Genomic DNA, 26,021 nt, shown 5'->3' with positions numbered 1-26,021 from the left:
ATGATATATATATATATAAATATGATTTATTATTTTATATAAGTCCAGTGGACAAAAAAGATTTGTTTCACAGGACATAATGTTGTTTTTATTATTTCATTTTCACATTATTTAATAGGGTACAATTCTTTACAGTCATTACCTTGTGTATTTTCAGGCAAAGATTGTAAGCAAGGCAGGGTCTATGCATGATGTGTCGGCTCTGAACAGAAGTTTCTCAGAAAAAGAAGTTAGCAATCCTCATGTTCATATTAAGTAAGTAATCATTATTCTTCTAATGAATTCATACAATGGTGAGATGTAATTGTTCTTCACAATGGTAATTGGCATTTGAAAGAAAACTTCCATCGTCTCAGTATCCAGCAACTTTTGTACTAAATGCTCTATTTTAGCCAAAACTCCCTTCCAGGTAGCTACTCAAAGGGGCCATAAAAGTAGAGATTGCGGATTGGCCACAAGAACTGGAATATTTCTGAGTCCTGACACCAATAAAAAAAATTGCTTTATAAATAGATCACAATGCCATGCATTGTGGGAAAGTTGCTGAAAACTGGCTGTGAGACTTAAAATGCTTATTGCCAGTGTATGTTGGATGCAGATCTCTTTTGAAAATCAATTTCATACTGATATAATTATCTACTTGCTTCTTCTGTTTGGCACGGCAATGTATTGGCAAAGGTTTAGTCTTGAAAATATTGGCAACCTGGCCAGTGTAACATTATCTGACAAAAAATATATTGTAAAATTATGGCATTCACTGTATCTTGATAGGGACACTTTCTCCACAACCAAATTCTGCCTAAATTACAGAAATGTGTAACTGTAAATGTGAATACCATTGAGAAATCGAGGACTAGTATGATATTCCAATGTATGTTCATGATTTTTTCTTATTTTTTTGTAGTATCAAGCTTTCTTCAGATACCTGTGTAAAAAATCAACTTAGCTTCTTTTGTAACATGTTTCCAGACTAACAACAAGCAGGCAAATTAGACAAAAATAATCTGTAATTGATGCAAACTAAATGTTAAGTGATGTTGATGGTTTGGTGTTTACTAAGGTTACAAAATGAACCCAGATGTACTCTTGAGATACAAATATGCTTCTACCCAGCCCAGGGACAAGTATATAGTAAAGTTTTACTCAATCCAGCCAGATCTAACCCACCATGTCATGATGAGAGGATTAATGGTTTTACATGCACAGACACACATAAAGGGAAGTAACTTTTAAAGATTAACTCCCCTTGGCTACTCGTATCCTGGATGTTACCATGTTTATACTTTCACTCAAACTGTTGGGGGTTGTCCATTTAGTATGCATGCACAGAGGTGGAAGGAGGTTTTGAAGCTTGTGTATGGGTGGGAGAACAGGAGTAAGACCAAGTAGTGTGTACACACATAATACCTAATAACACAAACTATATTAAAGCTATTATGAGTAAAACTTGTGTGCCTTAGCCAACAACAAACATAGTATTCACACACCTTTCCATTTCTTTGTACCTCCCTACAAATTTTAAGAATGAAAAGTATCAAATATATAAAAAATGCATAAAGCATGGTCATTTCATTCATCAATTTATAATTTCTAACCTAATTGTCACCAGGGGGCCCTAAAACTGTCTGGTTGTTGTCATTTTGAAGCAAATGGAAGCCCTCAAGGTCAAAAAGCATGAGACTGCTCATGGTCCTTCTCAGGTTTCCAGAACAGTCCATTGCAGTCAAAACTGTGACGTCTGATTCCAATATTTGCAGTGTCCAGTTTTAATATTTCTAAACAACGTTTGAACAAATAAAAGGAACTCTTGTAGACATTTGTTCAAAGACACAAAACTCTAAAATGTACATACTTATTGAGATTTATCAAAGACAGTAAACTATCACATCTGTTGCTTGCAGACATAGACTTGCCAATGCAAATGTGGCGACCAGGTTACTAAAGAAACTCCCATTTGACTTGAAATGCCAACAAGAATTATAAAGTGTGGGGTTATTAAGCAAAAGAGCATGTACACATATGGGTGGGGGGCAGGAATGTTAGAAGATGTACACCATGCAACAAGAAGGGAGTGGGGTTGAAAATGTCTATGTTGGCATACATACTAAATGGACAGCCCCTTAATAGTGCCTCCAAAAATCCCTTGCAAATTTATCACAATTTTAGACATCTAATTTATTTTTTCAATAGTGTAGTAAGTCAAAAGGCTGATATGTCTGGCATATGCAATTTTTGTGTCTTTATAGGTAAATTTATTAATATTTTATTGTGAATCATTATTTATACCATACACCCATACAAGTGAGCATGTGGGCAGATGGTACAATGTCTTAGAAAGATGTTTGAAGGGCTGAGAGAAAAGGACACATTGAAATTGTCAGAATGTGAAGGGTTAAGTACCATCCAAATTCAGATGGTTGGTGTATTTTATGGGAATGTTGAAAAGCTGACCCAACCCCTGGCAAAGATTTTCAGAACTGCACTTACTGCTCTGCCTCAACTGCCATTACATGCACCCTCTACAGCTGGCCCTACTGGCATAGTGGCTCGAAGTCTTTAGTTGTTCAGATCATTATATTGTAATCACAAATGAAATCAAACATTTTCTTCATCAAAAGGCAAGACATTGAGTGGCTAGCTGCAGGAATTCCTTTTGAAACCCCAGCCAGAAGTCACAATTTGTACAGATGCCTGTTTGAAGAGTTGCTTTGCATGCTTGCTACTGGACTTTGTGAGTGTTTGTGACAAGTGGACAGTGCAGGACAAAGCATTTGAGATCAATTTCTTGGAAAAGAAGGTCATTCTCCATGCCTCCCACACTTGGATATAGTGCATCCAAGGGAAGGTTTTTGAACAATTTAATTGTAGTGAACTACATCTTTGAACAACATAGCTGCCAATGTCCCATTTTTTCCATATTTGTCCTGTATTTTGGACCTGAATATGGGTGTACGTTTTTTTGGCAAAAAATAGGTTTTTTTATTTTAAAAAAATTATATAAAAAATGTCCTTGCAATTTTCAGTTTAGAACAGGCACTTGGTTCCATTCTGATAGAAATGTATCTACAATATGATTGGTTCATTCAAAATCGAGGCTACAATGCCTGTTTTTATCCACCATATTGGATTTCACAAACAGTTACTGCTGTCACTGTATCTAATTTTCATAATATTCATCTTCTAATCATGTTGAATAGGAAAGCAGAATATTCAGAATTTTCTCCAGGAAAGACAAGAAAACAGAACTAGAAGGACAATTGTGCCGTCTTGTTTAGATTTGTGAAACCATCTAGTAAAGTAGAAAACTCTATGTTTTGCAAATTGTGTAAGGTGATTTCGTTATTGGGCATGGAGACGCCCATGAAAAAAAGAGCACGAAAAAGCTAATAAACATCTGCTTGCTGCTTCATCATACACAACTCAGCATGAACTTATGACGTATATAAATACCAGAGAGAACCTTGATGTAATTCGATCGAAATTCGGTTTATTAAATTTCTTTTGGAAATTAACCTTCCTCTTTCAGTTACTAGTGTTGCTGGGGATTTATTTTGCACACGTTTTCCAGACAGTAAAATCGCAAAGGATTACTCGTATCCTAGATGCATCTTTGACATTAAATAATTATGTAAAGCACTGTCCTATTTTACTGATGATTGTAGATGTTGTAAATAGTTACATATGCATTAAAATTTAAAAATCAGTATTTGTTCCTGAAAATCAGTATTTTTGTCACAAGCAGCCAGTATTTTTGTATTCGGGGGTTGGCAGCTATGGAACAAGGAGAAGTGAAATCAATAGTTTTTTTATGGTATGGGAGTTCTTTCATCAGTAGTCACAGTACCATATATACAGTTAAGTCCAACACATCCCAGGCAGTCTGATTGTGCTGACTGATATTGAGGAGAGACCAACTGCATCATGCAGAATGGTTTTGCCTTCTAACTTTCTTGTATTGAGTCTGATGTTGGACCTGTTTGCAACAAGGTGGAATATCAAACTAGCCACCATCATTTCTTCATTTTCTGACCCAGAGACATGGGCCATCAACACCCTTTCAGTCAGCTGGGAGGGAATATGGACCAATGCCTCCCACCTCCAACATTTCAAATACTGAAATTAGTCCAAAGTGTAGGGTGGCAGGGCTTGCCATATAGTTCTGATTCCCCCTCTCTGATTGGACAGGTTCTGTGTCAGTGATTTGCTCAGTCTTGTAATACATATGCCCAGGAAAATCATAGTGACTCCCATACTGCTTTAGGAGCTGAGGTAATTAGTTTTCCATCATTGTCAGAAGAAGCTATTTCTTTCATGCCTGGTTCTTTTCAGTGACCCCCTTTGTAAAAAGGTGTTTTGTGCTTCAGTCATGGAGAGGATTTCAACAGTTAGATGACCATCCACTTAGAAGACATATGAGGGGAAATGATGTATATTCAGAAACTGGTGTTACATTAAAGATATCAGACAATCTTACCTTCCTTGCCCCAACTGGCTAACTTCTTTTCCACTTTGAGGACAAATAGTTAGCCGATATCACAATCAAGGGGTATTGTTACATTATTTTAGACATATTCAGGCAGTAGTGGCTGCAACAAGGACTTTTTCTGACTTGTCTAATTTTCACGTGTCCTAGTCCCTCTTGCTTAGCTTGATCTCAAAACGGAATCTTTTCTTGTTCTTGACATGGCTTAACACATCTACATTAAAGCCCCAATGTTTGACCTTGCTTAAGCTGTTATCTTTCACAATTTGTTTCCTGATGGTACTAGCTTCAGATTACAGAGTGAATGAGCTCCATGCACTGTCTATGGATTTGAACTCATACAGTTCAGTTCAGATATATCAGTCATGCTAAAGACACAACCTGGTTTCATTTCTAAGAGTAGGATACCATCTATAGCAGGGTCAATATGGCTCATATTGACCACTTGGTTTTAGTGAGTTATTAGATCAGGGTATGGTGAGCTTTCACAGGATCAGGTACAACTTCTGAAGATTTTAGCTCATGAAATACAAGCAATTATCAAGAGCCCAGCCGTCATCTGTAAGATCTCAATATAAGATTGGGTGTGGTCAGGTGACTGGCACAATCAGTCTCCTTTCTTCATCTTCATTTTATGTGACAAGGCCTGCAAAAGAGAGAGCTGAATGTTTTCAGGTCACTGATAGCTGTCAGACTGCTTACAGTTACCATTCATACTGGCACAACCTCAGTCCTGAGCTTGACTTTACAATGTTTGCTTGATTGGCCAGTGAAATTGTTGCATGCAGGGCAAAGCCAGGGGTGGAATCTCACATGGATATATCTTGCATGAGTATAAAAACATAATCTCTGATTGTGCTGCCATCACATTAGGAGAAGTTCATCCATTCAGTATAGCAGTCATTGTGCTCCAAAAGAGTGACAAGGGTAGAGGTTGGATGCTGAAGCATTTACTCCAAAAGGTTGACAAGGGTAGAGGTTGGATGCTGAAGCATTTACTCCAAATGGGTGATAAGGGTAGAGGTTGGATGCTGAAGCATTTACTCCAACTCCTCATTTTGCCATTGTGCTTAACATTAATGTGATTGGGTGATATGTTGGACAGAAGAAGGACAATTTTTTAAACAAATTTTTATGTTTCTCCAAAACTATTGACCAGATCACAATACTACCAATCCTTTTCTGCAGATGTGAGCATCCTGTTCAAAGTTTTGCTCAAGTTTGAACTAGTGAACGTCAGGGTCACCTAATTGGGGCAAGGGGAGTTTATCTGTAAGAGTTACTTCCCTTTGATTGACGTATCGATATACATTTTTGTTGTCTTTCAGTGAGGGCTGGATGTGGAGGTAGCAGAGATTATTTTCTAACGTTAATGTGATTATTGAGTATGCATTTTAAGAGAAACACAGTTTACTAAAAAGTTTCCATTCTTTAAATATTACATTCATAACTTAAGTGTAATGAAAAATCAAGGTGATACTTGCCCATGTTAATGTTTGTAAAATTACATATTATGAATGCTTTACAAAATGTTCATTCAGATGTGAACTGCAGTACATATGATTAATGTGGACATGTAGATGTGCCTCACTTAAAAGGCAATAAAATTAGATGTTTTGACTTCAGGTGCGATGCTGGGTCTGTCTATAAAAGAAAGATTAAATATCCTATTCACAACTTGACAGTGAGATGGAAGATAACACAGATCAGTTAATCCTTCTAATATAACCAACTTTATCTTTATAAATGCCTATTATTAATACCCTGTAATAGCAAACACTCATTGTTAATAGATATTTTACATCACTGCAAGCAACTTTATATAATTATTTGCTAGGCTTCTTAAGCCTCTCTGTAAGTGTATAAAATATGTATTGTTATTAAAAATGATTATATTTCCCACAGACTCACAAGAGGTATAAACAACATGCTGTTCCACTATGTTAGTTTTGAAGGACTTGATGGGATCTACCTCAGCCCTTCCCCGTGTGAAGCATCTCTTGCCAGCCATGGAAATCTTCAGGAATTGGTACTCCAAAAGTTCTATCACACATGTCTTTCAATACACAGGATCTTCCAGAAGCATTCTGCAGCACAGGTTGGCTGCTTATTTGAATTTAAATTGTTTTACATGCATTAACAAATGAAATGACAAATGTGAAACTTATCTGAATCTGGCAGTGGGAACATCATTAGAACTGAGCTGCTGCGTTAGATTTTGTGAAAGGTTTTACAATTTAGTTATTGTGAGGTATGTCATAGCATAGTAAATTAACAAAACACCTTTTCTTTGGAACTCACGTTTCACATTTCATGGAATTATCTGTAAAAGTCCTGACCATTGAGATGATACAACAGTGGAACCTGAGTCTAGGAGTTTTCATTGCAATCCAGTCAGAAAGGACCTTTCGAAAGTAGTTTTATTTTTAATTGGTCAAAATTGAATCTTGAGCTGAAACTCAAGTTCAAGAGCTTAGTTCTGTAGTCACGTAACTGGGCTGAAAATATTCAACTGTTCCTCACCGACTTGTTGCTTTTTGTCTTTTATAACTTTGCTTTGCTTGGCATAATATAATCAGTTTGTGTTGCTATGCCATTAAACACTAAACTAAACCATAGTGGGTGGTTCTTTGTCTCTGTTATGTACATATTTTTAAATCTTCTGTGATTGATTGAGAATTCAGTACTGATAAGAGCATCAGGAGGGTTTATTTTGCCTTGACCATACTTTCAATTGCCTTATTTTGGGTTATTATTTTTATATGCTGTAAACAAAACTACTTGTTACTGACTTGTTTTGTTTATAGTGTTTTGTCTGTCAGAATATTTTATTCCTTGTAGTGTACATCACCAGAAATGTGGACTTTATTTCCCAGCAAATTGATTCTGTTTACTTTATAGCAAGATTTTCTCCAGGTCCTGATGTTATCTGGTGCTCAGTGCCAAAACAGTTTATGCTTTACATTGTACTTCCACAGCAAGTATGCCTGACTTTGTTAACTTACATTTTAATTCAGCTCATTAAAAAAACATTTGTGTAAAATATTTTTTGGGGTATATTTTTATTTTAGTCAGTACTATTGCTTTATTTTTTTACATGCCATAGTACAGTGGACACATTATATATATCAGTGGAGCCAGTGGCTAGTTGCTGAATGAAATAATGAATTAAAATAATAATCACAGTTCATTAAATATGAAAAATATTGCCATATGGCTTTGAAAAATTGCCAGTCCCCTTCCTATTCAAGTTAATGAATCTGTTGGGTACTACATTTTAACATCAGTGACATGGAAAATATAAATAGCTAATTGTTATTTGTGATGGACAGGTCGACACTAATTATATGTAACCAAAAGAAATATGGAGAATAGAAAAAGCATTATTCTCAATTTATACGTATATACTCTCTCATAAGTTGCATCCAGCTGCAAACTGCACAGACCCAGATCCAAAGTTGCATAATGCACAAGTAAATCTGTGTGTCTGCAGCTTGTTAAGAGGTAATCAATATATGTGGCAACACATGCAGTGGCTGATCTGGGTCTATTCTGTTTGCAGTTGGGCCATATATATACATGAGTATATATTGTATGTCCCATGGTTGTTTTTATTTTGTACAAAATTTATAGCCTTATATGCAGATTTGTAGACAGCCTGGAATGGACCATGAAATCATCCCCAAAAGCAGACCTTTGTGTGTGTGATTTTTTAATGTAGCTTCAGCAGTTCGAGTCATATCACCAAGATGTGTGCAATGTGTCAAAATTTATATCACTGGATCATCATGTCCCACCCAGTCACATTATCTTGTCACCAGGCCGACCAGTCCTAATATTAACCTCTTAATGCAGAATGCCAAGTCAGGCAACTACTAAACCAATTTTATAAGTCAATGATGTGACTCAGCCAGGGTTTGAAACTGTGACCTCCTGCATCCAAGGCAGATGCTCTAACCACTTGGATCACCAGAGCAGTCCACATTTTTATGGATATGATTTCACCATAGTTTCTGTGTAAATGTAACAAAGTAATGACTACATACCAGTTTTACAGGCAACTTATTTTTCCACAAAGGTACAGCAATCTTGAAATCTTGTATCAGACTGTAAAACTCAATCATTAAAGTACTTGAAAATACTCTGTTGCCCCAAATTCAGGAATCTCTAGCATTATGAGTAAGGTTAAGCCTGCAAATTTGATGTTATGATAAAGCTATTGACAAGCTGATTTGAGCTCAAATAATGATCAGCCATCCAAGTGGCAGATATGAAGTTTTGTATCAGATTGAGATTCCTTGCTGTCAAAGATGATGCCACCCTACAATGGTCTTGTGAAGGGATTACTGCAGTTAGCTAAATTTAGATGCAAAGTACAATGTGGGTACATGGATGGAATTAAAAGGAAAAGGACAATTACAACATAAAAATTTGTTATTTTTATTGTGAAGTAAATATTATAGGTATATAATAAAACTCATCATCATAACAGTAACTTTATCATGTTGGTTTTATCATATCTCATTTAATAGTGGAAGGACATCAGATCAAGTACTGTACTGATTACCTGTACTCAGTATAAAGTTGACAGACTTTGGACAGGTAGCTAAATTTACGGAGAGAAACTAGTGATAGACATTTGTCGGAGTAAATTGGTCGGCGACAGGAGCTGTATATTAGAGGGAACCATTACTCATCACTATCACAATAAAGTCCATTACATTTTTCAGGAGATCAATCAATGATGAAGAAAAAAAATTTTAAATTGCCATTTTCAGTCTACATTTTCAGAAACAAGTATTTCTTTTTTTCTCGAATATTAGAAACAATTTTTAGTAAAAGCTAAATAAACAGACCCCCCTTCATCTTGATTAAAAAGTGTTTTATTCATCAAATTTCCTTGGATTTATTATTTTCCTGTCACCAAATTGTCAGATGTCACCAAATTGTCAGATGTGCAAAATATTGAATTATGAAGCCCTGGTTTTTGTACTGAAACTTTTCTCAACAAACCCTGCTGGGGGTGCTAAACTATTATTAAAAGAAATTGCTAGTGTTCAGACAGTTTTTGTTGTAATCTGACTTTTTTGTTATGTCCCAGCAGTAACTTTCCTGGATTAAATTAATACTGATGACTACTGCCAAATTGTTCATTTTGGCCCAGCATTTAATGTTCAGCACCGTACACCATGTCACACACAAAGACTTATGGCATCAGATTTTTCTGAGCTATTAATCCCAAAATGGACATAATGAATAATGGTCAGCCGATAGCTTGTACATTAATAGTAATAAACTTTATACCACAATGATATGTTGGCTTTTTCAGCATGCTGGACAGTATTGCCTAAACCCTAAGCATTTAGCCTGGGCGTAAAGTTCATTTGCACAAGTAACTTTCTTTATTCTGGTGTTTATATTTTGAGCATAGAAATAGGAAATGATTGAAAAGAAATGAATTTTCATTTAAATTTAAGAATTGGGTTGTCAGTTTAAAATGTGATACAGTTTGCAACATCATATACAGATTATTTTTAACTTCATTTCCTGTTCCAGGGTACATGTAGGAAAGAATCTGATTGTCTCTTTGGGCAATCCACTACCTGGCAGTCTGTCAGAGAAGAAGGGATCATGTTCATATGTACTTCCAGTATTGTCACCGGCCCCAAGAAACCTCCTGCATCACTTGCATACTGGGTTGTTGGGTAAGCTGAATCTGCCGATCATTGATTACAGTATACTTAGTTCTTTTGGTCATAGACCTGGTGAGCTTATGGTATGGTCTGATGTTCATTGTCCATCATCTGTCATCCATCCATTAGCACAAGTTTGTTATTACTACTCCTCCCAAACTACTTGGAAAATTGCCTTGAAACTTTACACACACATGAATTGCCTTGAAACTTTACGCACACATGAATTGCCTTGAAACTGTATGTACACATGAATTGCCTTGAAACTTTATGCACACACGAATTGACTTGAAACTTTATGCATACACGAATTGCCTTGAAACTTTACGCATACACGAATTGCCTTGAAACTTTATGTATACGCGAATTACCTTGAAACTTTACGCAAACACAAATTGCCTTGAAACTTTACACACACACATTCACCTCATGGTTTAATTGGTCCTGAAGGAAAATGGTGCCAATCTGAAGTCCATTATAATTGCCATGGTAGCCATCTTGAAAATCTTGTTATTGCTACTTTTCCAGAATAATAGATTGTCACATCAGCATTTGATTTTCACTGAAAGACTTCTTATGGTGTCTGTGTTGTCCTAAATGAAAATGGTGCCGATCTGAAATTCAATTTGGCCACTAAAGCAGCCATCTTGAAAATCCTATCACTACTCCTTCCAAATGGATAATTATATCAACATGGTATTTTCACTAAAAGACTTCTTATGATGTCCATTTGGAACTAAAAGAAAATTTGTCAGTCTAATGCCCAATATTATTGCCATGGCAGCTAGCTTGAAAATCTTGTTATTGCTATTTGTCCTGAATGGATGATTATATCAACATGGGATTTTGACTAAAAGACTTTGTATAATATTTATCTGAACCCAATTAAAAACAGTGCTGACCTGACAGCCAATAAGGCTACCAGAGCAGCCATTTTTAAGATCTTGTTGTCTCAACTCTACATGAACAGAAAGTCTTAATGATATAGTGTTTTCATCAGAATCCTGTCTGGTGATGCTCTACAGTTTCATATTTTGCATAGGGTTAGAATTTTAAAGAAAAGAATTTCCCTTGCTTTCCTCATTGGTTATACTGGCTATTTTAAAAAGAATTCCCTTTATTTCGGTGTATGATTGATGGGTGTAATATGGGTTATAGAGTATACAGCTTGGCCTTACTCCAGACGTGCACCTTTCAAAAACATGCTAGTTCCATTTGGTCAATTTCACTTCCTGAACTTCAGAGGTAAATTGTATAAAAAAGAGCTGATAATGTTTACATTTTATATATTCGGTAATTCATTCATTGCACTTTCAGAAACTGGTATTGTCTAGTCTGGCAAAATTCATTTTCCCTATTTTAATAGCTGCAGTGGATAGTATACTTTAGACTAATTCAGGCTGATTTTTTAGCACAAGAGAGCAGTCATTTTAGTTAGCAGTGTGCTTAGATCATATACAATTTCCAAAAGTACAATATCCAAAGAAATATCATCCACATTACATTAGCAGCAGAGGGGGCGAATCCGACATTTTGTCCAATCGTCATTTGGCTTAATTAGTACTTTCTGCACTCAACGATCTAGTGTCGTCAGCGCCTGGTAAAAAAAAAACGACGTCGTCGTCGTTGTCATCGTCGAGGGGCCAAATCGACAATTGTCCGGAACGTCATTTGGTTTAATTAATACCTTCTGCGCGCCGATCCCAGCGTCGTCAGCGTCCGGTAAGCACATCGACGACCGCGTCGATGTCATCGCCCCCTCTGCTGCTAAGTAGTTATTTACAATGAAAATTATTTACAACTAACCGAATATTTGGTCAAGTCCGATACGATATCGTGTCCGAGGATCATGTAAATTTATCGTTACGAATCCATGTGGGGTCAACTGAGCATGACTAAAAAAGTTTCGAAAAACATTAAAGTCCATGTCACCGCCGCACCATGTCTGCCAAATATTTTGTAGCGTGTGTGTATCAACGCCGTTGAACACAGCAAGAATATTACAGTTGTCTCTAATTACTTTTGGAATCTGAGTGTATCGTTGAGTGACATATATCACGTCAGTGTTTTTATGCCTGCCTCTGGAAAATATCCTAGCTGGGTTTTTTTGATTGTCTAACATAACATCATCGTACACGACTAGATTGTTAACGTCGCCATCAATATCATCAATACCCGGTGCATCATTGATATCTGTAATAAACTCGATGACATTTTTTTTAGCGATCGCTGATGCATTCTCGTTGAAATCTTTCAACACCTCGTAGCATCGTTGATCATCTACGCTAGGGGCGATTAAATACAACTTATCCCACTTCATCCATCTCATTATTAAATTGAGTAACAATTGCGTCTTGCCGGATCCAGAAGGTCCGATGATAATCATCCGGATCGAGTTTGGTAACGCTGCAACATGCTTAACTGGTTCTCTTGTTTTAGTCGCCGAAAAATCAATTATATTCATATTTCTATACATAAATTATGGATCTATATTGTGTGAAGTGTAGAGTGCGTACTGGCACAAATGATATGACAACCGTTACAACAAGAAATAATAGATCGGCGCTTACTGGTAAGTGTGTACAATGCGGTACAAAGAAATTTAGATTTATTTCTATTAGACCAGGAGATGTTTTAAAAAAAAGCGAGGAGGTGACATCGCAGCCAAATTGGCAAAACTCCCCGGAACACCGTGGGCAAAGTATCCAGGAGAAAAGCACCTCCCAGGATATAGCTACTGTGGCCCCGGAACACGATTAGATATTAGACTCGATGATCAAAATCAGCCCAAACCCGGTGAGTATCCAATAAACGCTATCGATAAGGCGTGTCATGCTCATGATGTTGCTTACAAAAGTAGCGATCTGCAACAGCGTCATATCGCGGATGTAAAATTAATTCACGCATTAAATGCTATTCCTGATAAATCCGTCAAAGAAAAATTGGCCTCATGGTTGGTAAAATCGGCTATGAAAGGTAAATTAATGATGGGCGCTGGTAATTAATAACAACATGGAATCCATCTATTATTCTCCGAGAGGATACTGGAAGGGGAAGGCCGCAATTGGTAAGCTTGCAAGCGCTGCAAAGGTAACAAAGACCACTGCGGCTAATTGGTTATCCAAACAGGCTATATGGCAAATCTATCTACCACCGCCTAAACAAATCAACTTCTCGCGCTTTGATGTCAGCGTACCTAATGAAGTTCATCAGGCTGATATATTATTTCTGCCGCATGACAACGGTTACAAATACGCGCTAACCGTAGTTGATGTTGCGAGTCGATACAAACAAGCGGAGCCGTTAAAAACAAAGTCGGCAACTGAAGTAGCCGCTGCGTTTGAAAGAATTTATCGAAGAGGCCCTCTGCGCTGGCCAAATCTATTACAAGTTGATCCCGGTAGTGAATTTCGCGGCGCTGTTTTATCAACGCTGAAACATCATAGCGTCGCGATACGACGAGGTCATACTGCGCTACATCGTGATCAGGCAATTGTTGAACGATTCAATCGAACTCTCGCTGAACGGTTATTTGGATATCAATACGCGAAGGAATTCATCCAAGAAAAACGATCTCGTGAATGGGTTAAAAGGTTGCCAGGTGTAATTGCAGCGTTAAATAACGAGATTACCCGAGCAATCAACATGAAGCCCAGCGACGCGATTAAAGAAAAGTATATACCCGGAAGATCAAAAATAGATAGCGTTTCCAAGCCGATTCTCGGCGATGTCACTGTTAGATATCTGTATGAACCAGGAGAGCTTGAAGGCGGTAAAAAAAGAGCTACTGATCCTATCTGGAGTGTTACCACACATAACATATCAACGATAACACGATCAACTGGTAGACCACCGATCTATAGACTGGATTCAACTGCTCCTCAGCGTGGATTTACACGCGAGCAACTACAAGTGATACCTGACGATACTCAATTACCCCCGCGTGGTCTTAACTAGCGCCGTTGCGTCTATTGCACTCAAGACAGGTCAACCTCACATTGTTTTTGACATGACCGAGACTGTTATCGATCCTATCCACGGTAAATTGGCGAGTGTCTTTATCCGAATAACGCCAACTCATTATACAATTGCAACTCGCGCAGTGATTATTCTGTTGTTGTCGTAGCGAGATTATTAATTCGGCATCAATATCAAAACGCCGCTGTTTTTTTTTATCCTGTTGGCGGTAACCCGAGAGTTTTCTATCAATGACGCTTGCATCGATGGTGACTCCGTCGGTGACTCCGTCACCGGCTCCGTCAATAACAATTCTTCGAAGCTGATTTATCCTTCGTACTCTGGACACTGCAAGATAGACTAGATTCGACCATTCGATGCGATTATCAACTATCCAAACAATTGTGTCCGTGATGGTTAGTCCCTGCGAGGAATGTATTGTTGTTGCGTATCCTAGCGTCCACGGGGATTTATCAGCACGTAGCGCGTCCTCGACGACACCGATATCAACGAGCACGATATCATTCAGCACGAGAATTTGTTTTTTTGTCCCCGACGCTGTCGGGGCTGGAATTTCAACTTCAATGTTCTGCCGCCGTGTGTCCGCGGGTCTATAACATAATGGCACTGGACGCGTTGGAAACTTTTCCTTATGCAACGTAAACAACTTCCGCTGAAGTGTGTCTCTGACTATCTTTCTACTCGCTACAATCAAATCGTTTGGTCTCCATGTTTCCCAGAATTCATTCAACGGCGTTTCCGGAATTACCTCGCGGATTATTTCACACTGAACTCTATCCGGCTGTAATCTGATTAGTTTTTTAACCTCGCGCAGTTGTTCATCAAGTGCTCGGTAATCAGTATCGGTTTCTTCATAATAGTCCACAAAACCCCTTAACCAATCATGTGGACCCTCGCCGACAAATGGTGGTGGTTGGCCATGATCTCCACACATGATTACCGCTGTATTCGCGCGCAGCAACCACTCAAGAAACATTTGTAAAGTATCTAACGAAACAGTACATATCTCATCCCAGATGATAATGTCGGGAATAAATTTTTCACCCATTCGATCAGGAGTCCACTCACCGCCGCTGTATCGAAAAAAGCTGTGATAAGTAACGGCGTCAACATTTCGTTGTTTTATCTCTCGCGCTAGTCTATGGGTCGGTGTAAGCACGATTATACTTGCCCGCGTTCGAAATAATTCAATTGCCCGAGTCGTCTTTCCTGACCCGCCACAGCCGCTTAAATAAACCGTCTTGTGTCTACAAATTGGATCAGAACACGATGGTGCATTAGACCATTCTGACAATTTATCACCGCGTAAGTAGTTGTTCTCAACGGTGACATCTGCTGACGGGGAATAATCGCGTCGTATTTCATTTTTAATTCTCCATGTACCCCAACTCTCGTCCGGACTAGTAAACTCGGCTACGTTTCCCTTATACGCTACGTCAACATAAAATGAATCAACGGCTACTCTAACCGCGGTATCGGGGAATCTATTTATCATCGAGAATAAATTGATAGCGGCATAACCCAGCATAGACGCCCTCAAATGTGGATACGCCGGGCTGTCTCCATCGCTGTAGGTAACAACTGTACCCAACCTCGTTCCATTGGACAAGAAAGCTGTTTTGCAGTTCACGTATCTATTTTTTGCCACTGCGTCCTTGATTACGAAATCATATTCTGCGTCATCTATAATCAGCCGTGAGCAATATCGTTTGTAGTCGTGGTTTTTTCCACCTTGTGTGAACTTACCAATTATTCTTCTACCGAGATCTTTTGCCTCGCGGTTTCGTTGGTTAAATATCCTCCTGGACCATTCGATGATATATTCCTCGTCGGCATCAATGTTTTTTCTGGACTCGTCAATTATGCTATCTAGACGCTCCGGTTCTGGTAACCAGACTTCAGTCTGTGCCCGGTATGATATAATCGCGTCACTGACAATCAACGAAACTAGCATGCTACAATCAATCATATACCGTAGCAGCGCTATTGGCAGCCACTTCTTTTCAGCCATGTGTCTACCGATCCAAATATAGCAACAGCGATGGAGTCCTGCCGCGAATTCAAATGATACTATGCGAGCGAATCCGGTTAAATCAAAATCAGGCAGTGGTCCATTAATAGCAACACGAGTCATTTCATGACTGGGGTGTCCAAATCGTCTAAAGTACTCAGCGGCGGATCCATACCCGAGAAAACTCGCTGGATAACAGGCAACCATATCAACCGAGATCATAGCGTCGCGGTTGTATTCAGTGTTCCATAGTCCACCGTGATATTATTCCAAACAACTGGATTGTACATCCGGTAGAAATTCCCTGCGCGTTGGTCTCCACGCATTTTTCCTTGCTGCAACACGAGCTACAACCGATGGAATTGTAAAACAATTTGTTAGCAGTTGTTCATCATGCTCTTCAAATTCCATGGCGGTTTTTTTCATCCTGTTGTGAAATGCTTCAGTGCGATATAATTCGCCGTTTGGTCTTACAAACTGATCAAAGGTATCCGCATCGTTTTCAGCGCTGCGAAGTAACCACACTGATACAGGGTCGTTTTTACACAAGTAGGCAATAGCATCAAATAGTTTCCTCTCCGCGAGAAAACCGCCCTTGGAGAATTGTTCTCCCAGGAATTCTTCGGGTATATACCTTACTGTTCTATCCCGTGGAAACACTGTGATCGCGGGCGTCCATGCGTGTTCGTTATGATCAATAATTTTGATTGGGGCCCCATTTGATTTGTACTTTGATTCGTATAATACTTCACCGGTTATTGTTGTAACGGTTATTGGAAATCTCAACGACGTTTCTAATCTCGCTATGTCGCTGATGGTTGCTCCACGCTCTTTTACGGTTAGTTCCCACTGGTTGATTTTGCTACGTCGTAAATCAGTCAATTTGTTTCCTCGACATGCATTTGTAAAATGCTCTATTATTCGTTCTGCTACACAATTTATCCCAGTTGACTGTTTCATCGGTTTCAGTTTTCCGATATCAGGTTTCTTATTTAACGGGTATATTCCATAAACAACTGCTGTTTCAGGATATGCTCGTTCATAGTATGGTCTGTCAATTCCGGTTAACAACCCCGGCTTGGAGTCGCGGCTGACAGTGACTGTTTTCTTGTCGCTGAGAACTGGTTCAAATTTATCACGCATGATCCAATCGCCTGATTCCACCCGGACAATGAATTTTACTCTGAAGAAATACCTTTTACCGTCAAGTTGTGATATTATCGTTGCTGCGCGGTTGTCGTTCATGGTAGCATCAACAACACCATCAATTCGAAATGTTGACCAACTATGAGATGCACCATCACGCTTGAATTCATTGATACAATCGCGTATTTTACTCAACAGGGTTTTATCGTTTATTAACGCTTTTGGTGTGTCCTTGAGGACTCTATCGAGATTGAACTTAATATTTTTCCAGGGCTTAATTACTGCTAATCTCTCAAACTCATCCATATAATTAAAACAAGTATTTAAATAAAAGAATATAGTATAATGAATAAATGCAAATGGTTGATGATTGGGTCGACAACCCCGTGCAATAAATCATGCAGAGGTGAATTCTGCGGGTATCATTTACAAAGCGTTCGTAATGGTTCTCTTGGCCCCCTCCCGTGCTTGGTTTGTCACGTCGGTGTAAGAGGAAAATCGCAGTTGTGTATCAATTGTGGCGGAAAGCGATACAGGGAACTAAAACGCTATTACGATAAACGAATAAAAAACGCCGTCATCGACCCCACCGCCGACAAAATCATCAAAACTCCTCAAGACTACATTGAAAGGTTTATAATTAAACCAAATAATGAATTAGACAAGTAGTATTATTATACAAATGGACCAAGAGTTCAGACCTCACCCTGTGTTTGTTAATTACGAGGCATCTCGCGACGGCGTTGTTAGAAATTGTAGACTGAAGAAGCCGGTTGGATGGAAAAATAATCAGGGATATTTGATGTTTGGTGCCGGAAAAAAGAAGTATTTTGTTCATAGGGCGGTATTTGAAGCATTTAACGGATTAATCGAGAATGGGTTTGTTATTGATCATATTAATAATAATAAGACTGATAATTCTCTTACAAACTTGCAAGCTATCTCGCAAAGTCAAAATACCAAAAAAGGGGAAACTGGTAAATACTCAAAGAAAGCAAAACCCGTAAAGTCATTTGATACAACAACTCACGAGGAAAAAATATTTCAGTCGATGAATGAGGCAGGAAAATATTTTGACATTTGTATCGCCTCAATACGAAGAGTAGCAGAACGAGTATATCAAACAGCGATCTCAAAAAAGACGAGTCACAGAATTCGATTTTCATATATAACATCAAAGGGAGATAACTCGTTTTGTGATAGCGTCGCATGACAAGAGTTACGTCCCTTGAAGTCCAATTAATGTTGCGATTAATTAATCATTTTACGATGAAAACTAATGAAATACACGCTGTTATCTAACAGCTGTATTCTTTTTTTTAATGTTTTATTTGAGTATTTGGTTTCATTTAAATGCCGTGAAACACCATTAATAAGTATTTAAGGATTCAACGATTCAAGGGAATTCAAATTAACACACACCTTGTGACTGACGCCGCTGTATTAGTCACTTTATATATAAGTTGACTCGTTATAAGCCTGGGGCTTTCGAAAGCCAATTCAACTAATCAAAACTAACCCACGCTCTTGACCCGGGCGTGTGGTTGTCTTTTGTTCACAATCATGCAACCGGGTTAATTTAATTGGGTTGCTTTTGATTGGTTGAATTGGCCGTAGAGTTCCGCCCCGCCGTTTTATGTTTGTGCTGTCTTGTGTCGTCCCATCATCCATCAATCATTTCATTGTAAATATATTCATCCTTAATTAAGTATATGTATATGCCTGCAATCTGCCACAACACTCGAGTGGAGATCTACGGCATATGCCTGCAATCTGCCACAACACTCGAGTGGAGATCTACGGCATTGTACTGTCCATGTATGCCTGCAATCTGCCACAACACTCGAGTGGAGATCTATGGCATTGTACTGTCCATACAAAAAACGGGGTCAAAAATGACCCCAATAATTTTATTTAAACTTAAATTTTATTAAAATTTTTGATATTAGAAATAAGATGTTTATAAGAATATGGATTCCCAAGACATCAATAATATATTAACTGAGATTTCAAAATTAAAAAATCAAGGAATTGAATTATCTGATGGTCTCGACAGTGAAAAAATATTATCCGATTATGAGATTATTAACGAACAGTCGAAACGGGGGCGTTTTACCCTGGCCCGCGAGTATTTTTTTATAAAACGATTACAACATACGATTAATGAGAACCTGTACCACAATGACGCAAATGCATTCATTGGACTATTCACTGCCGTTGAAATAATACGAAAAAAACTCGGACGTGTTTATGAACGACGCCGGGAGATTTCTAGTAAGATCAAAAACATTAGAAGGATTATAGACGAAAACTCCGTGGAGCTCCCGATGGTACACTCGGCGGAAAATTAGAAAATTGCGGATCAATTTACAATAATGGTAGGCGAATCACTTACTACTCGGCTAGCCAGAGAGCGGCTAGCAGCGCTTAAAAAGTTCATACCGTTACGAGACAGGGTCCGAGAACAACTTCAAACGCGGCAGCAACTACAAACCGATTTTACTGTTGGAAGCGAACAACTCTTTGCCCCGGTAACTAAAGCGACTAAGGATGTTACAGCGGCAACAGAACGAGCAATATATGGGGATATTCCTAAGGAAGGCGAACGGAAAGAGGTGCCTCTTCTTCCTGTACTTGAAAAGATAGCAGCAGAGACAGAACAAACACAGCAACGGATAAAACAACTTTCCAGTGATATAAAAACCCAACGAGAGTATGAACGATTAGCTGATATTGATGATTCTGAACAGGGTGATGTTGGTGAACTTCAAAAAATTTCCACTCAAAAAGGGGTCTCCTTTATAGATAAACTCACTGAAGATGCTATAACACAAATAAAACGACCTCAATTACTGAAATTCGACGATTATAGGATTTTTGGTAATTTTGCCGCTCAAAGCTATTATTCAAGAAATGACTTTTTAAAAGACGAGTATAAAAACAGTAATATAAAACGAGATGACTGGGTTAATTGGTTGTATAAAACGAATAAAGGGGTTGATCGCTTGCATACAAAAGAATTGGGATATAAAGAATTTAGAAGGGGAATTGATGATTATGATATACAACAACAACAAGAAATACTACAACAGAAAAAAGAAGAAGTCCGAGAAAAACGTCAAAAAAAAGCTGGTTCTAAAAAAACAAGCGGAGAGGGGTATCCAAGTGGTAGTGGTCTAGTTGAAAACGCTAGTGTTACCTGTCCTGGTAGTGTTCTCAGTGATATATCACGGCTAGAGGTACTAATCGGAGGAAAACGAGCCGGAAATAACTCTACGGAAATAATCAATGAGGCCGCTGATATTTGCAAGCGGTTATTTGCAGGTGGTATCATAGACATTAATGCATATCGAACGCTCATAGACGAACTCGTGGATGATTAAAAAAATTATAAAATTATAAAATTATCGTTTTTGTTAATTTTTGACTGTTTTTGGCCATTTTTTGACTGTTTTTGGCCATTTTTTGACTGTTTTTGACTGTTTTTGGCCATTTTTTGACTGTTTTTGGCCATTTTTTGACTGTTTTTGGCCATTTTTTGAGGGCAAAAACCCAAGGAAATCATTTAGAGAAAATCGATGTTTTTCTGAAAAATCGAGAAAAAAACGACTATAGGCAACAAAAAACGACCAAAAATGACTAAAAATCAAGAAAAAACCAGAAAAAAACCGGATTTTTATCGAGGGCAAAAACCCAAGGAAATTTTGATAAAATTTATTCCGGTTTTCCACACGGCGGTGGGGGGGTAATCAATCACTGGTGATCACAATCACTGGTGATTACAATCACTAATTGGAAAACTGGTGTTTTTAATAAGGATGATCATACACTACAACCACGATAAACCAGTACTCGTCTACGTGGTAAACTCGCGATTGCCTATTTACCGCGCGTGGTACGGAGACGGTCTCGGTAGCACCATTGCGGGGTTATTTACAAGAATGGCTCCAAAAGTAGCGCCGTTAGCCAAACAATTAGGAATGAAGGCTATTGATGTTATTCGTGATAAGGGTATTAGTGCCATTGGAGATGTCGCCGGAAAGGCGCTTTCAGCCGCACGGGACAAACTAATGTCGTTGGTGAAATCTAGGGGATTTTCAAGAAAAAAACAAAAACCACCGGTGATGCCATCAACGACAGTGATGCCTGCAAATGTCAGTAAAGTAATAAATAACGCCGTGGAAGAAAAACTAGCGTCGTTGGTAAACAATAATCAAGATGACATCGCAAACATAATAGCGGGAAGTGGTTTAAAACCACGACGATGATTTAGATGCAGCAGCGTATTATTAAATAAAATGTTTAAACGAACAGCTGACCCGGCGTTTGATATGGACGCACCGGTGCACAAGGATGATTCTGTCCGTAATTATCAATTTTATTCCTATCATGCAGTACAACCCAACATACGATCGCGAATTGAACTTCAAGTCCATGATACCAGTAAATATTTTTTACCGTGTGAAGCGTTTATTGAAATCGAAGGAGAACTTGTAACAGAGGCCGATACTCCTGCTGTACCAGCACCGTATCCAGATGGTACCAAAGTTGGCTTAGTCAATAACGGCGTAATGGCGCTATTTGAGAGCGCAAAATATCTCATTGACGGGCGAGAGATCGAGTCTATAGAACGCGATGTTGATGTTGCTACAACAATAATCGGGCTAGCAAGATATTCCGACGATTATACAAGATCAGCGGGTCCATCTATGATGTTTGCAAAGGATAATAAAAACACTGCTGGAAACTCGCAATTTGTGGTAAGACGACCAAGAAATAATGCTAATAACAATGACGCTGATGTTGAGAATATGATTATAAACAGCGATCCTAATTTCAACCTCGGAGCTGCAACACGCATATCAATGTTAACAGGACCGCGTAGATCTTTCTCATGCGCGATTCCACTGCATCATATATTTGGATTTTGTAGGAACGTGCGAAAAGTTATCTACGGAGCAAAGCATACCGTGGTGCTTGTGCGAAAAGGTGATGATAGAAATGCAATTTGGAGAATTCCAGCGGATCTTGCAAATCCAAATAATGACCCTGGTAAAGTCGTTTTAACTAAAATATTATTGTGGATGCCAGTAATAACTCCATCCATTACCACAGAGGCACGATTGCTATCCTTTATGGAGCAGGGAGGAAAATCATTACTAAGTTGGCTAACAACAACAACAGATACTAAGCAATCAAATATCAATGGTATATTCACATGGAACCTGGCATCACAACAAGGCATTTCGGCTCCACGTCATATATTTGTCGCGTTGCAGGATATGACGAGAGTTGATAATCAATTATCCAGCCATATGATATTTGATCGATTAGGCGTTACTGACGTCTCGCTGAGAATAAACGGTCAGCAGGAACCATCCGAGGATATACAGCTTAATTACGGTCAAAACCATATTGCACGCGTGTACCATCGGTTGCTGTCGTATATGAGTCGTGATCAAAACGTCGACACTGGTTTGCAAATATCACAATATGATTTCAGAGAACTATATCCGATCTATTACTTTTCGCTGGAACATCTTGATTTAACGAGACAATCCGTCGTTGATATACACTTCCGAGCTAATGTAACTCGCGGTGTTATTGCTGATTATAGAGCTATTGCTGTCATTCTCAGCGATAAATCAATGCTGTTGGAAGGTGTTGGTGGACGAATGAGAATCGTTGATGCGCCAGTGGAAAACATGTAATTGAAAGCACAAACGCGTTTACAATAAATGTCGTATAGTGTCGTCAGTGTAGAGTTGACTGATGGTCAAGTCAAGAAATTACGATCAAAGTCGGCTAAACAATGCGGAACCACAATAACGCTGAAGCCGTCACAGATGGCAGGTGGTAATCATAAGATATCGTTGACGGCGCGTCAAATAAAACATTTCAATGATGCGATGAAGAATAAAAAGGGTGTTCAAATAGATTTTTCAGCCGCAGCAATTAAAAACATGGAAAAGACCGGTGGGATATTTCCGCTGTTAGCCGCGATTCCAGCGTTGATTGCCGCGGCCGCACCAGCAGTGGCTAAGGCGGCGGCGTTAGGAGCCGTTGGTACCGCGGCGGGAATGGCATTGAAGAAGGCAACCGGGAAAGGCTACAAAAAAAAACGACCCGTGGCCGGAAAGGGTCTAAGACTACCGGGAACCCCGTATTCATGGTACTCGGGAAAGGGTCTAAGACTACCGGGGACCGTTTATTGACTCGGGAGTCTATGACTCCCATGTCTAATTTTGATTTAATAGACGCCGCAAACGCGCTAGCGATAAAAAACTTCAGAGGTGTTTTTATGAGGGATCAATTACCGGCGGCACCAAGAAATATTGAAACCGGCATAATTAACCTCGATGGGTCCTCCGGAGCGGGAACTCATTGGGTTGCGTACGCGATTGATCCGCGCGCGATCGTCTATTTTGATTCATACGGGTTAGCCCCGCCGAACGAGTTTATGCGGTATATCCGGGCGTGTTCAGCCCGGGTTTTTTATTCCACGCTGCCAACACAGCAGTTAAGTGACCCACCGATATGCGGCCGTGAGGTATTGAACGTACTCGCGGCGATTTCATCATCGCGGAAACCACCTCATGTGGTTGTAAACGAATACACTAGTGGGGTCGTAGAGGCCAGGCGGGTTAATTAGAAACGCTGTTTTTTTTACAATAATAATGATTGATATCTGGGGGCGACCGGTTTCGGTGCTGTAAGGATCCACGGAAACGCCCGCCACCGATGACATAAAAAAACTAATCGAGGATGAAATCGCTGATACGTTGAATTTAACCAGTGTTGACCCAGGCGAAATAGTTGTATTTCAAGACCGCCAGGGTAAATTGAAATCCGGTAATGTGTCGCTGAATGACGTTTTAACACGACAGCGTGACGCCGCCGAGGGTACTATCGCGCTGTATACCGGCGACGGACGACTCAAACCGGGTGAACATATATCGGCGGTAACATTAGTCAAAGACGGTTTTATAAGGTTGGATAGATCGGTGACCGAACTTGACGCGCAGGTGAAAAAATCTGCCACCGAGGTGAAAAAATCTATCACCGATATACAACTCACTACCGCTAGTTTTTTCGGGACCCCGGCGGTAACCGAACCAAATCTTTCAGCAATAATGGGTGCTATTTTGGATTTTGCAACGCTGTCGGGTCAATTTATCTCGTTACGGAAAAATGTTAACAGGATCGATGACAACTTTGATAAATTCTTTGGTAAAAAAAATACCAGACCGGATGAGATTACAACAACTATAAATGATATCACTGCGTATAGACAGGAAATAGAAACAATCAAAACTGATGTTGCAACGAACAAAGGGAGTGTAGACGCGCATGAACGGGAAATAGAAATAATTGGCGCTAATGTTGCAACGATCATAAATAATGTAGACTCGCATGGACGGAAAATAGAAACAATCAAAACTGATGTTACAACGATCATAAATAATATGGACACGCATACACAAGAAATAGGAATAATCAAAACTGATATTGAAGCGAACAAAAAGAGTGTAGACGCGCATACACAGGAAATAGGAACAATCAAAACTGATGTTGAAGCGAACAAAAAGGGTGTGGACGCGCATACACAGGAAATAGGAACAATCAAAACCGATATTGAAGCGAACAAAAAAAATGTAGACACGTATTGGCGGGGAATAGGATTAATCAAAACTGATGTTGCAGCGAACAAAAAAGGTATAGACGTGCATACATATGAAATAGGAACAATCAAACTTGATGTTGCAGCGAACAAAAAAAGTATGACCGAGAATACACGGGAAATAGAAACAATCAAAACTAATGTTGCAACGAACAAGAATAATATAGACGCGAATTTGCGGAGAATAGAAATAATCAAAACTGATGTTGAAGCGATTAAAGACGGACTACCGAGAATAACAGAGCAACTCGAAACTAATATTGAAGCGAACAAAAAAAATGTAGACGCGTATGGAGGGGAAATAAAAACAATCAAAACTGATGTTGAAGCGATTAAGGACAGACTACCTAGAATGACAGAGCAACTCGAAAAAATGAAAACACCTCATGGGATCATCGGCAGTGGCGTATACACGGTTCAATACGGATCATTCGATTGGACTCCTACGCGTAATGCAATAGATGTCACCGCAATTGTTAAGGGTATTTATCGATTGACATTGATTTCGGCGATGCAGTTCAGTATATCATCGCCGAGTTCATCCGGGTTTAACAATACAATATCAACAATCATCGACAAGGATACAATCGAACGGTTTATAATTAAAGCCGTTGATAGCAGTCTATTTAGGGCAAACATCACATGGTATGCGGAATTTGTAGTGGATCTAAGTAATTAAAAACACTAGCTCTTTTAAAATAAAAATGACCACCAAGGTAATTGAATCAGAGGTATCACCGACGTCACATCAATATCGATTCGATACCGCAAAAGAATTCTCCGCGAACTTAAAAACGCTTTCCGAACAATACCGTGCAAAAATAAAAAAATACCGTCGTAAAATAACCGCCATCGACGCGGTCGTGTACTCGGTGTCGGGTATAGTAGCTGGCACCGGTGTTATTTTATCCACGGTGACCACGATAGCCCCGATCGCTGTTCCAATCGCTGTCTCCGCGATGACAACAGTTGCTGGAGTCGCCAACGCAATCACTAGAAAGATATCATCGTGTTTTCAGAAAAAACTCA

The 26,021-nt window shown here is 39.1% G+C and overlaps 1 protein-coding gene across 1 annotated transcript in view; it reads left to right on the top strand.

Moving 5' to 3' along the window:
- Nucleotides 1-26,021, top strand: part of LOC149796861 (protein inturned-like) — a 96,803-nt gene that overhangs the window by 51,727 nt on the left and 19,055 nt on the right. The window contains exons 15-19 of the mRNA XM_089960656.1: nt 158-255; nt 2,191-2,246; nt 5,357-5,506; nt 6,343-6,581; nt 10,040-10,188. Coding sequence (XP_089816782.1) covers nt 158-255; nt 2,191-2,246; nt 5,357-5,506; nt 6,343-6,581; nt 10,040-10,188 — 692 coding nt within the window. The remainder of the gene's footprint in view (nt 1-157; nt 256-2,190; nt 2,247-5,356; nt 5,507-6,342; nt 6,582-10,039; nt 10,189-26,021) is intronic.

Source organism: Sinohyriopsis cumingii, chromosome 6 (genome assembly GCF_028554795.1).
Source record: "Sinohyriopsis cumingii isolate HCF-2022 chromosome 6, ASM2855479v2, whole genome shotgun sequence".
NCBI lineage: Eukaryota > Metazoa > Mollusca > Bivalvia > Unionida > Unionidae > Sinohyriopsis > Sinohyriopsis cumingii.
This window is presented reverse-complemented; position numbering and strand designations above follow the sequence as displayed.